Source organism: Gymnoscopelus microlampas (genome assembly GCF_963454915.1).
Source record: "Gymnoscopelus microlampas genome assembly, chromosome: 5".
In the NCBI taxonomy this organism is placed as follows: Eukaryota; Metazoa; Chordata; class Actinopteri; order Myctophiformes; family Myctophidae; genus Gymnoscopelus; species Gymnoscopelus microlampas.
The window spans coordinates 40,015,844-40,031,319 of NC_139942.1; the positions used below are offsets into that span (position 1 = coordinate 40,015,844).

At 42.1% G+C, this 15,476-nt stretch overlaps 1 protein-coding gene across 1 annotated transcript in view; it reads left to right on the forward strand.

Moving 5' to 3' along the window:
• The window catches only part of LOC311045093 (unconventional myosin-VIIb-like), a gene marked incomplete at both ends in the record, with an annotated part of 37,668 nt that overhangs the window by 16,140 nt on the left and 6,052 nt on the right, over positions 1-15,476 (forward strand). Inside the window, 23 exons of the mRNA XM_084056901.1 lie at positions 878-970; positions 1,281-1,375; positions 1,729-1,813; positions 2,658-2,759; positions 3,004-3,120; positions 3,277-3,474; positions 3,918-4,313; positions 4,544-4,681; positions 5,445-5,510; positions 5,625-5,749; positions 6,265-6,391; positions 7,093-7,212; positions 7,401-7,574; positions 7,810-8,037; positions 8,713-8,880; positions 9,063-9,180; positions 9,322-9,448; positions 10,425-10,591; positions 12,265-12,446; positions 12,759-12,877; positions 13,134-13,308; positions 14,127-14,269; positions 14,698-14,853. Of these exons, the coding sequence (XP_083913027.1) occupies positions 878-970; positions 1,281-1,375; positions 1,729-1,813; positions 2,658-2,759; positions 3,004-3,120; positions 3,277-3,474; positions 3,918-4,313; positions 4,544-4,681; positions 5,445-5,510; positions 5,625-5,749; positions 6,265-6,391; positions 7,093-7,212; positions 7,401-7,574; positions 7,810-8,037; positions 8,713-8,880; positions 9,063-9,180; positions 9,322-9,448; positions 10,425-10,591; positions 12,265-12,446; positions 12,759-12,877; positions 13,134-13,308; positions 14,127-14,269; positions 14,698-14,853 (3,419 nt within the window). The remainder of the gene's footprint in view (positions 1-877; positions 971-1,280; positions 1,376-1,728; positions 1,814-2,657; positions 2,760-3,003; positions 3,121-3,276; positions 3,475-3,917; positions 4,314-4,543; positions 4,682-5,444; positions 5,511-5,624; positions 5,750-6,264; positions 6,392-7,092; positions 7,213-7,400; positions 7,575-7,809; positions 8,038-8,712; positions 8,881-9,062; positions 9,181-9,321; positions 9,449-10,424; positions 10,592-12,264; positions 12,447-12,758; positions 12,878-13,133; positions 13,309-14,126; positions 14,270-14,697; positions 14,854-15,476) is intronic.

The window sequence follows — 15,476 nt, forward strand, 5'->3', positions numbered from 1 at the left end:
CTCGGCTCCTGAGTACTTTTGTTTTTTCATTGAAAAAGTCTGGCAGTCTACTGTAGAAAATAAATAAATAATTCTGGCAGCCAATGTTAATATAGACACTCTTTATATGAGTATCTTATGTTTATGACACCCTCTACAGTATAGTACTTGCTTAAAGGAGTAGTTCACCCAAAATTCACCCTTATTTTCTATCAATTACACACCCCATGAAGCCTTGAATTCATTGATATTTTACATTTTTCGTTGCATTCCTGAACCAATCATTTGATCAATAGGAGACTGCCAGCCATTCGATCATTAGGAGACTCAGTAGAAGTCTCCTATTGATCTCCTATATCAGTAGGAGACTCAAAAGAGACTCAAAGAGTCTCCTACTGAGTCTCCTATTGACCGATGACCCGGTCATCAAATTATTGGCTCAGGAATGAGACAAACAAAAAAATCTCCATGAATTCAATGCTTGTTGATTGAAAATAAGTCATTTTTGGGATGAACTACTCCTTTAAGATGCTTAGGTGACTATGATATATACGGTATGTGCAGTTGTGTACCTAACATATGAACCAGCCTTGTGGTTAGAATGTTGGGGTTCAATCCCCGGCCAAATCATACCAACAACTATAAAAATGGTACCCAATGCCTCCTTGCTTGGCACAATGTATAAAGTGTTGAATGTAGGGGGTAAGTCCCTGCAAAATACTAGTGTCAAGTCCAGGGGGTGCACTTGTACATTATGCTGCTGCCTCACGTTAAGGAAACAGGAGATCCTGAACTATGGCTCATGGCTTGGGAACCAAGTCTACTTTAACTCATTATGTCATGTTCTAGCTTACTCAAGTGTCATCTTATGTTCAAATGTGTTTTGTTGTCCTTCTAGGCAACAACTGTGGCCTGTTGTGAAGCCATCTGCAAGGCTACCATAACGGAAGAGGGAGACTGGAAAATAGGCAAGACCAAGATTTTCCTCAAGGTGCAGAAAACTTGCATAATTTCATCTTGTTTTCCAGCAGTTAACACATTGTTTTGTAATTACATGTGATTAATGGTATGAACTAATGGCCTCATGCTATTTGTAACATTATGATTGTTCATTGGTTGAATGGTGTTACTTAGTAATAAGTATGTGCTAGACACATTTGAGCAATAGCTAAGGTAGAATGTGCAAGAAGCAATTGTAAAGATTTATGCTTTCAGTTTGACCTCAAATGGACTATTTGATCAGTTCATAAATTGAAACACAGTCTTAGCAGAGGTATAATCTTTTTTTCACCCAATTTCAGGATGCACATGACTCTCTCCTGGAGCGAGAGAGAGAGAATGAACTCAACAGGAAGGCCCTCGTCATACAGAGAGTCATGCTGGGATACCATGACAGGTATGACTGTGGTATGAAATGACATGATGCAGGGGTGGGGGGGGGGGGGGGGGGGGGGGGGGGGGTCAAACTTGGAACCTTCCCATCCCCAAGCGGACACTCTACCACCTGAGCCACTGCCACTAAAAGGGACAGACCACTTTGGTAGAGGTTTGGGTTATGTAGTTACCTTGCCGTGGTGCAACTCCAAAGGTGGACAAGAAATAAAAAATGATTGCTCTATTGATTAGAAATGGATAATTCAAAATAAGCTCCTTGACTTGTTTAGTGCCTTGTTTATTGAAGGAGAGTTGATGGGTGGCATATTCGTTTTTTAATCAATGATGACTTTAGTCTATTTTCTCCTTTTGTAGGAAGTGCTTTGTGAAGAAAAGGAGAGCAGCTGTGGTCATACAGAGACACTGGAGAACTCACACGAAGGACAGACACTTCAGAAAGGTGGGTGAACATCAGAGCTGACAGCTCCAAGCTCATGCAACACGATGGGTTTCACTTTGTTTATTCATAGGGGTCACCCTTGTCTTAATCACTTAAACCCTATAGGACTCAGGTCCAGTTCACTAAGTCTAGAGTCTAGATGTATTGAACTGGACTTGGACTGGCTCTGTACTTGGGCCGCAAATCTTTTCGCAAAATATTGCCGATCTACAAGCTCTCAATGCATCACGTTTGCTCCCACCTGATTATGGATGCTGGGGAATGCACAGACACAAATTAAAGTTAATTAAATATTGAAATACAGTACTATCTATTATATGTATGCAATCCCACTTTCATCATAATTTTTTCCCCCTTTTCTCCCAATTTAACCATTCTGCCCATTCCCACTATCCATTGTACAGTACTGCAGTCGATTGTTGCTGCTGACCACTACTGATTGGTTTGTCAGGGAGGGTGTAGTACATTTGTCCCCTCCGATACACGTGAAGCCGCCAACCGCTTCTTTTCACCTGACAATGAGGGATTTTACCACAAGGTCGTAACACTTGGAGGATCTAATGCATGTGGAGCAACATGCTATTCTTCACAGTTCATCCTCCCACTGAACAGGAGCTCTGAACAACCTCGAAGGAGGCCGATTCGAACCCCTTCTCTCCGTGGTGGTGGGCGGGGATTACCCCTGCTCGACCTGAGCACCCCTTAATTAGACATTCTAGAAATTACACACAGTGGTTCTACTCCAAAGTGTAATGGTAATTCAATGTGAAAATGTGCTGTGGTGTTATCTCGGTTCCACTGACCTAGTCCACTCATGACCCGTTCTGTCCGGTGCTCCGTCTAGGTCAAGCATGGCTTTGAACGCCTGGCAGCAAAGGTCCGCGCTCGCCAGCTTCAGTTACAGTACCAGCGTGAGAGAGCAGCTGCAATCAGCATTCAGAGCCAGGTATGGGCAGTGTAAAATAATAGTGTGGCTTTTGACTGTGGCAGTGTTTTTACTAGTTCTTTGTAATGTTACACAACCTCTGCATTCACTGTGAGTCATGAGATTGCCTAGTATAAATATAAATGTAATCCAAATTGTATTAAAATGATTACCTTATTACTTACCAGTCTCACACAGTTACCAGTCTGTAATAAGAATAATCTCAAGGGCATGATTACTAATGGAAGGTTGTTACGAACTGAAGGTACGAGGTCACTTGGCCAGGAAGAGCTACAGGCAAAGCAGAGGGGCAGTCACATTGCTGCAGGCTCACACCAGAGGCGTTCTGGACAGGAGAATGGTCAAAAGAATGAGGACTGATGTAAGTGTATGTTATTGAGACTGAAAATAACATCATGAGGTATTCATGCATTTACACTGTTTTGAATATGTCATAGGAAGATTGGGTTCATACATGGGATGCTGCTCTTTTTTCTCTCTGTCCCCTTCTTTCTATCTCCCCCCCCCTCCCCATCAGATCCACCTGTCACTTCAGGACCAAGAGGCACAGAAGCAGAAGGCTCTGGAGCTCCAACGGCGACTGGAAGAAGTTCTCGCTCAATCGCGGCTGGCCGCCAAAGAGCCCGAGCCAATCAGTGACAAGGAGATGGTGGAGGATATGTTTGGACTGTTCACAGTGTTGGGGCGTCAAGGGCCAGCGCCAGACGGCTTAGAGGTTAGCCGGCAACTTAAGCTTCTCCATATTGAATAACAAGTTAAATGACTCCTATGTGTCTTCATTTAATAAAAACTGAACTATTAACACTGCAAATATCGTCCTCTAAAGGAAGATTAAACACATAATCGGGGGAACTAGGGGGACTTTATGCTTTATTTCAGAGAGGCCAGAAAGGCGGGAGAGAGAGGGGGATGACATGCAGCCAAGAGCCTCTAGTCAGAATTGAATCGCAGATGTGTGAAAGACTATAGCTTTAATTATGTATTTATGTGCGCTCTTACTCAGTGAGACACCGGTTAGGGGTGCCCCTGGAGTAACCGAGTTTGGTAATCTATGTGAGATTAGATTAAGTTGACACTAATGACCATGTTGAACTTTACCATAGTGAGATATAGCGAGTGAGTTTTATCCTATTCCGTCCCTTATGTTTACTTTATCAGGACTTGGAGAGGGAGCACGCCACTCCAGAGCCGGTGGAGGAAACCAACACCTATACCCCAGAGCCAGAACCAGTGGAACCAATAACCCTAACTCCAGTGTTGACCGTGGACCCGGCTCCGGCTTTGGCCCGGGCTCTGGCCCCGGCTCTGGCCCCAGCTCAGGCCCCAGCTCAGGCCCCAGCTCAAGCCCCATCCCTGGCGTCTGCTCCCATCGTCCCACCTTCTATCCCAATAGATTATGAAGATGAGGAGTATGATGACTATGACGGCGACAATCATGAGTTTTCCTTCAGCAAGTTCAGCTCCCTTCACTTCCAGGGCAACACCACGCATGATCACATCACCCAGAGACTCAGACAGTCACTTCTCCCCCACGAGGATGAGGGGGACACGCTGGTGAGAGGATGGACGGCACATGTCATGAACTATGAACTATTTACAAGTGCAAAAATAACTTTTTTTTTAATAATTACTTACTATAGAGTTATCACTTTCTTTAAATCACCTATTTATTTCCTACCATATGCCTGTGATGACACATGTTCTCATCCCTCTTTTTTCTTGTACATTTATGTCTGCTCCTTCTCTCTCTCATATCTCCCATTGTCCTCCTGTCCTGCCTCCAGGCGTGTCTTACAGTGTGGTGGATGATTCTGCGTTTCATGGGGGACATACCCGAGCCTAAATCTGAGCCCGCCAGCCCCCTCATCAGCCGGTTTAAGAAGCAGGGCCGAAGGCTCAGCAACCTGGTGGGATTAGACCAGGTGAAACTTGTGTAAACGCAGAAAATATATTTGAAGTGTCTGTGCATCTGAGGAAATTATTTTTGAGTGGTCATGTGTTGATATGAAAGTGGTTTGTATACTCTTAAGGGTCACATATCTCTGTGTTGTGTTCCTCATGCCAGTTTTTGACCATCTGCAAAATTTCATTAATTCTGATTGTGTGGACTTGTGGAATATTTAAGTCCACTCTTAATGATTCAATCACTTTATGATTATTGTGAAGAATGGTACATTTCATTGCCATACACAAACCTTGGCTAGTAAAGAATTCCTGTGATCATTGAATGTACACTTATTATTAATCTTATCTTATTATTATTATCTTGATATTAATCCTTAAGATGGCAATTGCGTCTATCCTGCATTACTTTCCAAACAATTCCTCTCAGAGGTAGTGCAATATTGCAGCAACACTGTAGAACTTTATATAAACTATATTTCTGACAATGTGTTATAGACAACAGTTTAAGGTTCTACCACTTAAGCCCTATATTTTGTAACAAAAACACCTGATCTACAAGATCACAATGCATTGTGAGCATGTAGATCAGCTATTTTCAAATACAAGAATTGTGTTGAACATTTAGAAGAAAAAATAAATACATATTTTTTTAAAATGTGCCCAAAATAGAAATGCCAGGTTAAATGTGGTTAAAGTGCAGAGTATTACCCATAAAGCCATCTGGTGTCACAGTATAACGGAATAAGTGTAATGTCATGAATAACAATATGTTGTCAACAGAAAATACTGAGAAAGAACAAGAAGAAATCCGGTGGACAGAGGAGAAGATCTACCATCTTTGAGGAGGTGAGTCATTCTATTGCCATCGTACTCGCAAGTAAAGCTGCATTGCTTTTGTATACATGTCAATTTAATATAATGAGCTTGTTTGTCTCGTCTGGTGTCATGTATCCTCACCAGGTTGAAGAGGGAGAGGATGGAGAGGACATTATGATCGGAGAGGGGCCTACTCTGGATCGACCCATGTCATCCTTGCAGAAGCTGCATGTCATCGTTGGCTACGCTCTGTCAAGACCAGACATAAGGTACAGCTGGACAACAATGGGAAGGAACACTTGACATTACGATTGGCTGTCAAAGTAGTGGGAACATTGAAATACACAAAATAAATACTGCCATATGCATACAGATAAATGTATGCATTTAATAGATCAGGACACCAGTGCCGATATCATGATAGAGCACAACCTTGGGAATTATTTTATATTATACCACAGTTTAGTTATTATAATAATATAATGATATAGCTCCTATTATTATACATCTTTATGATAGAAAACCAAAACGACTTTGTTAGTAACAGCGGCTGGCGGCCGCTAGGTTACAGGGAAGGCAAACTAGGTGGATGCATTTGGAGTACTGATATCAGGAGATATAGAATGCCTTCCAGACAATCACAATGTCATAACTAACTGTCATATAATATGTACTTTATGATCACAACAGAGATATAGTAGACATATATGCTGTTAGGGACATTCCTACATTTATCGTGTTTACCATCGGTTATCATGTTTTGTGTGTTTCCCCGCCTTGGTAGAGATGAGATTTACTGCCAGATTTGTAAGCAGCTGGGGAATAACAGGAACCAGCAGAGCCGTCAGCGAGGCTGGATTCTCCTCTCCATCTGTCTAGGGATCTTCCCTCCTACAGACCTCCTCATGAAGGTTAGTCCATAATGGAGAGACTGGTGTAATGCAGCCCTTTCCAGAAGGCTTTTACAGTGCAGTATCAAAGACCTAGACAGATTACTGTTCAAGCAGTGGTGGAAAGTAACTAAGAACATTTACTTAAGTATATATTTTGAGGCATTTGTACTTTACTTCAGTATTTCCCATTTCCAATACTTTTACGTCTACTCCACTACATCTCAGATCCAAATATTGTACTTTTGCTTCAGTACTTTTATTTGAAAACTTAAGTTACTAGTTACTTTGTAGATTTTTATTATTATTACAAAATATACATCAGCCTTATATACATTTCGGCCATATGAAAATAGCCAATCTACAAGCTCACAATGCGTTGCGATGTGACGCATTGTGAGCTTGTAGATCTGCTATTTCCAAAAGATTTTATAAATAAATGAAATGGGACATTCTGCAGAATGAGTACTTTTTTACTTTTGGTACTTTAAGTACCGGTACATTTTGATGCCAATACTTTTGTACTTTTTCTCAAGTACATTTTGAATTCCAAACTTTTACCTGTAACAGAGTATTTCTACATTGCAGAATTGATACTTGTGAGGACTTTTTCCACCCCTGTGTTCAAGTTCTCTTCCCTTCCTTTTCTTCTCTTCTCTTCTCATCTTGTTTCTCCTGCCTTCCTATTTGATTCCAAATTCTCCCTCTGTTCTGTTTGACAGTACTTGGAGAGCTTTCTCCGTAAAGGACCAGGTGGCTATGCTGACTATTGTACTGAGCGTCTGCATCGTATCGTGGCCAACGGACAGAGAGGGGAACCGCCCTGTTGGATAGAACTACAGGTAAGTGTGCAATTGTGTGACTTGGCAGCTCTTTTTAAACTTTATATTCACACAGACACATTGACACCTGTAACAAAGGATGGACACATGTCCATCATTATCACTTATGTTGACATTATTTCTTTCCAGTTAATCATCAAGTCAGTAATGTGTCTTTGAATTCAACCTAATCATCTCCGTATGCATAGGCGACCAAATCCAAGAAGCCTACGGTTGTATCTGTGTCTCTAATGGACGGACAGAGTGTCAGTCTGTCTCTGGACTCAGCCAGCACTTCTGCTGAGGTCTGCCAAACGGTGGCCAAGAAGATCAATCTTAAAGACACCTACGGCTTCTCTCTCTACATTGGCATGTATGATAAGGTGAGCTGGACCCCCTGCAGTTGTGCAGTCACCAAAGTGTCTGAGCCATTGGATTTTTTTTATTTTGTTCAGTTAGTTAGTAGATGGACGGAGTCAATGTCTTATTTCTTTTTAACCAGACCACTGCCGATAAAACTGCCCAAGATTTATAATGTATCCATTCTGATGACCCTTTAATTTGACCGTTTATTTAATATCGTTATCCTCAACTTAGTGATTTGTGTTCCATCTCCAGATGTGGTCTCTGGGAAGCGGCAAGAAGCACGTGATGGACGCCATCTCCCAGTGCGAGCAGGAGGTGAGGAGGCAGGGCGAGGAGGAGCAGCACGCCCCATGGAGGCTCTACATCCGCAAGGAGCTGTTCGCACCGTGGCACGACTGCTCGCTGGACCCCGTCAGCACGGATCTCATCTACAGGCAGATCATCAGAGGGCTCAAGTTGGGTGATTACGTCTGTGACAAGGTGACACATATATTCTTGCCGGGAGACAATGGAGGGATTTTCATTCATTTCTCATGTTAAACATACTCCAATCAATTCTAACAGGCTCACACTAACTCACTCGCCGTACAGTATGTGCAGCAGCAGTATAGAAAGTCACTTTGTAAAAATCATATTTGTTGTCTTATAGAATCATTGTCTAAAGGTTTTGCGGATGAAATTTATCTCACAGTATATTCCCTGTGGTTGCTCAATCCAACACAATATCTAGACATTTTAAATACACATTGGTGAGAATATGGTACTGTGGTCAATCAACAACATCCAACGCTTTAATAATACCAATTTCTGTAGAATAGAATCAAACTAAGCTAAATGGTGTTTTGTGTGTCTGGTTTAGCTGTATCTGGTTAAAGCAGGGGTTCTCATAGTTTGTGCCAGGGACCCCCATGCAAAAGTTATGTTGCTAAAATGTTTTAAAAATATTACAAAATTGTTAAATTTCTTCAAGTTCTCAGTATTTTCTGTTTTTCAAATAGCCTATATATATGTAGGGTTCAAGTGGTTAACGTGATTTTTATGCTATATTAACTTATTTTGCTGGGGATCCCCTGGAACCTCCTCAAGGACCACTGGGGGTCCCCAGACCCCACTTTGAGAACCACTGGGTTAAAGGAGTTTACCTGTGTCACTCAGGAGGATGAATACGTCCAGCTGGCAGCCAAGCACTACCGCGTCCAGTTTGGCTTGGACAACAGTCCCGAGAACACACGGAAGGTGGTTGAAGACTGCATCACTATGTCACTCGTAGAGTCCAAGTCTCTGGCAAAATGGCTCCAACTCATCAACTCGGTCCACATACAGGTGATACAGACAGACAAAGTTTCTCTTATTTTTTACATTAAAGAACTAAACTGATCTTATACAACATTATAAGTACAAACAGAATATGCTGTTTTGTAGCTTTACTTTGTGAGGTATGGTAACGAGAAAATGTGGTTTCTGACTTAATAAGAGGATGGCTAATGAGAAACGTTGCCACGCAGGATATTAACTACGGTGGCAAGAAGACAGCCGACAGCGTAAAGGGAGAAATAGTGGACTTTGCCTGTGGGAAATGGCCCGTCGACTTCTCCAAGTTTTATGAAGTTATGATGACCTCAGGTTAGCACCACCTCGCCGAATAATATACATACAATATACATACAATAATATACAATACAGTGCACTTTCAGGGAAACTTAATTCTGACATTGCTCATCATGGGAACTCTCCACATTTTGTCCACACCCATGTACTGTACAGGGCCTCCATTGCCTAAAAGCAGGTTTGTGGCGGCGATAAACGGCCGTGGTATCTTCTTCATGGATGGAAGAGACAAAAAGTTGTTGGAGCTGCCCTATATTGAGGTGACTGGAACTCATACAACGAGGTAAGCAACATAGGAACTCGAAAACACAAATCAGCCATAGGGCTATTAAGGCTTATCACCCTCTCAGTCTGTCCCCTCCCCAAGGCAAATAAAGGCTGGGCATGTGATAATATGTACTACTGTCACAGCTTGTTAGCGTTAGAGGTGTGAAAAATCCATAAGAAAAGACAACTAAATGTATTTGAGGCCATATTTCAACATGGGAAGGGAAACGACCAGCCATAAAAGGCAATTCAAACAAACAAATGTCAACAACACGAGTGGGTCCAATACTAATTAGGCTATAAGGCAATCTATCAAAGCCAAGTATTTGACTTTTATGAGGTGGTCACCTGCAGATAGGTCACTTGCTTCATGGGACGTGAAGACTTGAAGGCAGTACCTATGGGACATGTTTTAAGTTATGTATGTTGAAGCAGACATCTTCAACTACTCCATTTTCACAGATTAACAATGTAATCCTGTCACTTTGTCTCTTGTCACTTTTCTCAATGGTGACGGCTTGTAGAGATTGTTGTTGAGAGCTTGCAGTGCTACAATAGCATTGTTTTAACATTGAGCCGGTGTTATTGTACATTAGGTTGCATTTGTGTTTATTTTTTCCTTGCCTCTAGTCTAATGTCTCGTGCAAGTGTGTAGTTATTTTTAACAGAGCTTGTTTTAGATTGATGTTAGGGTTAGGGTTAGGGTTAATGGTAAATGATAGTCGGTTTGTAATTTACAATGCATAAACGTGTGCATGTTAACACGTGTAAATGTTAACACCCCTAGTGGTTATGTTAACTTATTAGACATGGAGGTAGCGCTCTCACTCAATGTGGCTTCACACTAAATATATGTTAGTGCCTTGCTCAAGGACAAATTGACAGGAGGACACACTGGCTGTATTTGATTGAAAATGGTCAGCTGCTGGCTGACCACTGGCCTCTGATTACATTCTGGTTACATCAATGCATCTATCCATCTCAATCTCCAGCGATGGCACAGCCAGCGGGCAGTCTGTGAGTCTGGACACGGTCGATGGAAGTTATGAGCTGAAGTGTCTGGATGGGGCCGACATGGCTGCTCTCATGTCCTTGTACCTGGAGGGCCTGAAAGAGCGCTCCATATACGCAATAACCCAGCAGGACGCCAATAAACCAGGTAGGACCTTACAGTATATGCAGACACACATGTACGTACTGTATGTATACACCGTTACACTCATGTTCATGTTTATCCATGCACATACTATGCACATGAATACAGACATATGGGATATGTGTGGGACTTAGTATACAGTGCATACACATTTACATGGACATAAACACAGTATGTTACACAACTGTACACAACTTCAGCTGTAGAAGTACACACTGACATTGAGAAGTGCGCACACACACACACACACACACACACACACACACACACACACACACACACACACACACACACACACACACACATACACGTACATACGCACACATCAATCAACAACATCGCTTAATGTTGTGAGCTTGTAGATCTGCTATTTTTCCTATTTGTTTTAATATATATATTTTTATTTTATAACAAGACAATGGAAAATACAGTACAGTACATAACAAAAACATATATATATATATATATATATATATATATATATATATATATATATATATATATATATATATATATAAATTGCTAGTGTACAGCTACAGTTACCTCCACAATGTATCGTAGGGTCCCACTATCAGTTCAGTCCACAAAAAGCTATATAAGGTGTCCATATTTTGCTATAAATGTCAAACTTTCCTTTCATTTTATAGTGCAAATAGTCAAGAGAGATATAACTGGATCTCTCTTTGTATTTTTTCTCTTTATTGTCTCCGCCAGGCCGAAAGGCATGGCGAGAGAGTATGTTTTACCCTCCGTCCGTCCTTCCGTCCGTCCGTGTGTCCGTGTGTGTGTGTGTGTCCTGTCTGTGTGTTACCAGCTAATCTCCGGCACCGTTGGTCCGTTCGCTCCGAAACTGTGCACACACACTCCCTGGATGCCAATTCAGAACCTCTGCCCCAATTTTTTCACATGGGCCTGTTATAGCGCCACCAGGAGGCTGATTTGTGCAAAACACATTTTTTTACATTACTCCTACAGATTTGATCCAAATGTCATGCAAATCGGTACACAGTATCTCTATAGTCATGAGATCAACACGGATCTGTCCGATTTCCCATATTCCATCCTGATTGCCTATGGTTGGCTTCCAAAGTTTGCAGGATTGGTCCGTTTTGAACAAAATGCCTCAAACTATGCACGCAGCTTGCGATTTCCGTGAAATTTCACACACACATTCCCACTAGGCCGAGGAAGAAATGCCACCCTTTTCACATTGGCCTGTTATAGCGCCATCAGCAGGTCTAATTTAGCAAAACACATTTTTGGAACAAAATGCCTCAAATCATGAATGCAGTGTCTGATTGCCGTGAAAGACCTAAGAATAAATGGCACCCTTTTCACATTGGCCTATTATAGCGCCACCAGGAGGCCAGAATAACGTACCTGACCTGGCGGAGACCTGTGCTCCGAGGAGCACTTTTTCTAGTTTTTACTATTTTTGAAAGATTTTGAACCTTTTTGCCTATATTGATATGCACAAAATACGCATAGATTATTCATTGATTATTTTAATGAATTATAGATTTTTCTTTTTGTCGATTAACTCGTTTAGTTACCTGTTGTACCCCTATCTGTCTTTACTATTCTTAGTGTAATCATATTCCCTCTCATTTGTTTCTTTTACTTTGCTTCTCTGTTCAAATCTCTTTTATTCTCTCGCCCACCCCCCCACCCCCAAGATGACCCCACGTTCCTGGCCTGTAAACGAGGTGACCTGCTGGTCGTGAAGAAAGACGCAGACTTCAATGTGGAGCGCAGCTGGAACCGGGCGACACATGATCGGACCGGGACAACTGGTGCAGTTTACACCGATACCCTCAGGTTTCTGCCGACCCTCAGCCGGCCCCCTGATGCCACGCTGGTAGGGAGTTACCTTTACATGTGATCATTAGTAGCTTGCTGCTGCTGCTGTTTTGTTAAAAAGAAAATTGGTCAATAAATAGGAGACATTTGAAAGAAAACCGAAGTTGGAATGGGAGGAGTAAAAATAATGGCATTCCCCATAAATACCCCCTATTTTCATGTAGTCCAACCGGTTTCCATTTCCATTGAGAGGCAAAGACACTACAGTTTTTAGTTACCTGCAACTTTAGGTCCGTTGTGACTGAGTCATGATGGATAAAAATGATGTACCCTTTTGGTGTTACTGATGAAATGCCTCTGAACCTCCCAGAAACTGCTCACTGTGAGCACTGGAAGCCGGAAGACCTCAACAACACAGAACTCACCAAAAGGCAGAGATGAAGCAGTGGCCCCCATGTCCCTCAAAGAGTTCTCCATGGAGAACTTCAGGTAATGAGAAACATAGCAGGGTAGCAGTCATTTTTAGAGACCTGCTCAGAAAAAGCAGCACAAATTTACGGATGCATACGAAAACTGAAATTCTCATGCTTTCAACAATTCACTTTTGCTATCTGTAGCCTATGTGTGTATACATACTGCCTTGTGTTCATCTTGTCTGTTGATATCAGCTAGTTCCGTTCTTGAACACAACTCTGCAACAAATGACTCTCACAGAATGTCACGTTCTTCCACATGTCACTCACAGGCAGCCAGGTAAGGACCACGGAGGACGCTATGGCCAGTCCAGAGGGGGCGCCAGAGAGAAACTGTGGGCCTGCTCCAGAGAACCTCTCAAACAGCCGCTGCTGCGTAGCGTGGCCCGTAACGCTGAGCTCGGTCCCCTGGCCTGCAACGCCTTCACTGATATCCTTCTGAACAATGTTTCAAGCTGCAATCCATATGCTTTATGTACCTGGTCTCCCATATCCGAGATCTGTGAAACATCTACTGTCCCACCAAGACAGACAGAATCCCTGATTAGCCAGGGGAGATATTATGTCAGCCAGTAGGTAGACTGAAAGAACGAGCCCAATTGATGGTCTTGAAGGGCGGATCCAAACCCAGCCGCTTTTCGTGCGGCGCTTCCTATTGCTTCACCAATCTATGTACAGATTGGTTCAAATAAAGTTGTATTCATTCAAATAAGTTCAGGATTGCACCTTAGACAGACAGTGACAAAGCAAAGATAATCTGTTACATGTATAGTCTTTAATTTCACAACTAAAACCCATTTACAGTATTACAGTAGCTGCCGTGCATGGCAGGGAACTGTAATTGCTCCTGTGTGTGCATCTGTCTGTCTGTGAACAAACAATTATGGTCAGTTGGCTACCCTACTGAGATGGTAGAGATGATACATTCTTTGGTTAAAAAGGTCAAAGCTCAATTTCAGAATTACATATTTGGTCATATCTCAAGAATGGAGAGGCATGGAACAACAGATGGTGTGTGGGCAGGGTTTTTATTTTGATATGGATCGTCCCTCTGTATTATATAGACTGTGCACAGTAAAATATGTGTCAATTTAACTCTGAGAGTAAAAACTAAAAGTGTAACTGAGAGTGGACAAATGGAACCAAATAGACCCTTACGGGACCATTTTGGTTCCATTTGTACACTCTCAGAGTTAAATGAACACTGCAGATTTGTCTGTATGGAGAGGAGTCTTCCTTGACCGTTGCTGCCACCCATCCTGAAGTACATGGGGGACTACCCCATCAAGCATGCTCGCAGCCCCCTAGAGCTGACGGACCAGATCTTTGGACCTGCCACCCAGCACGAGGCTCTGCAGGATGAGATCTACTGCCAGATCATGAGACAGATGACCAACAACAACAACAGGTACTGACTTAAGTGTGTGTTTGTACGAATGTGTGCATTTGTTTTTATTGATTGATTGAATACTTGATAAACAATTTGCAATATGTACAGAGGTACGGTTTACAATGATTGTTAAAAGGATAACACAAAAAGCCCTCTAGGGGCTTGTTTCCATTGTGGTCCTGCCATGTGTATTCAATTCATTAAGACATTTAAATATATACAATGATAAACAAGTGTGTGTGTGTGTGTGTGTGTGTCTGTGTGCACGTGTGCATGCGCGCGCGTGCACGTGCGCGTGTGTGAATGACTTGCTTACTAAATGCTCAATAATGATTTTGCTGTAAGCTAAAAAAAGTGCTGTAAGCAAAATCATTATAACCTCTATATAACCTCCGCTCCATCTCTGTCTGTCTGTCTGCCTGTCTCTCTCTCTCGCTCTCTCTCAGGTTGAGTATGGAGTATGGGTGGCAGCTGATGTGGTTGTGCACAGGTCTATTCCCGCCCAGCCAGAACCTGTTGAAACACACCGAGCGGTTCCTGGAGTCGCGGCCCAGAGACGCTCTGTCCCCTGGCTGTCTGAAGAGGTTACACGCCATGCTCAGGTCAGACGTGCACCAACGTTCACCTGGGGTCAATTAGTATGCACTGATGGGGGTGTGCACGCATATCTAAATACAAACTGAATACAACTACCGGCACAAAATCTGAATTGTCAATCACCTTTCTGATGCTCCATTTATTACTTTGATATATTTATCTCCACCAGGCAGAGAGATAAAATGTTGAGTGTACTGTATGTGTATGCATGAGTCTGGTGCTAATCTTGCAAAGAGTGGACCAATCATTTTTTTGTCCATGCTTCCAGTAGGCCAAGGAAGACACTCCCTGAAAATCTTTCCAATATATGTATTTTTTATCAGCAAAAGTCCAATTTGCTGATAAAAACGTAGTATTTTTCAAGCACGTTTTTTAGGTTTTCTATATAGTGACTTGCATAGTAACTTGATTGCAAAGTTTCAATGTGACATAGCTCTGACTGGTTACAGATGTATTTATTCGAGTGGGCTGTAGGCCTATATTTTTTGTACATTTCTTCGTTTTGTTTTTATTTCACACTTTCTTTCACAATGTAACACATATTTTTCCCATGGCAATAAAGCCCCTTCGAATTTAACAGAAATTGAATTGAGAGAGAAAGAGAGTGGGAGAGAGAAGCATGATCTCA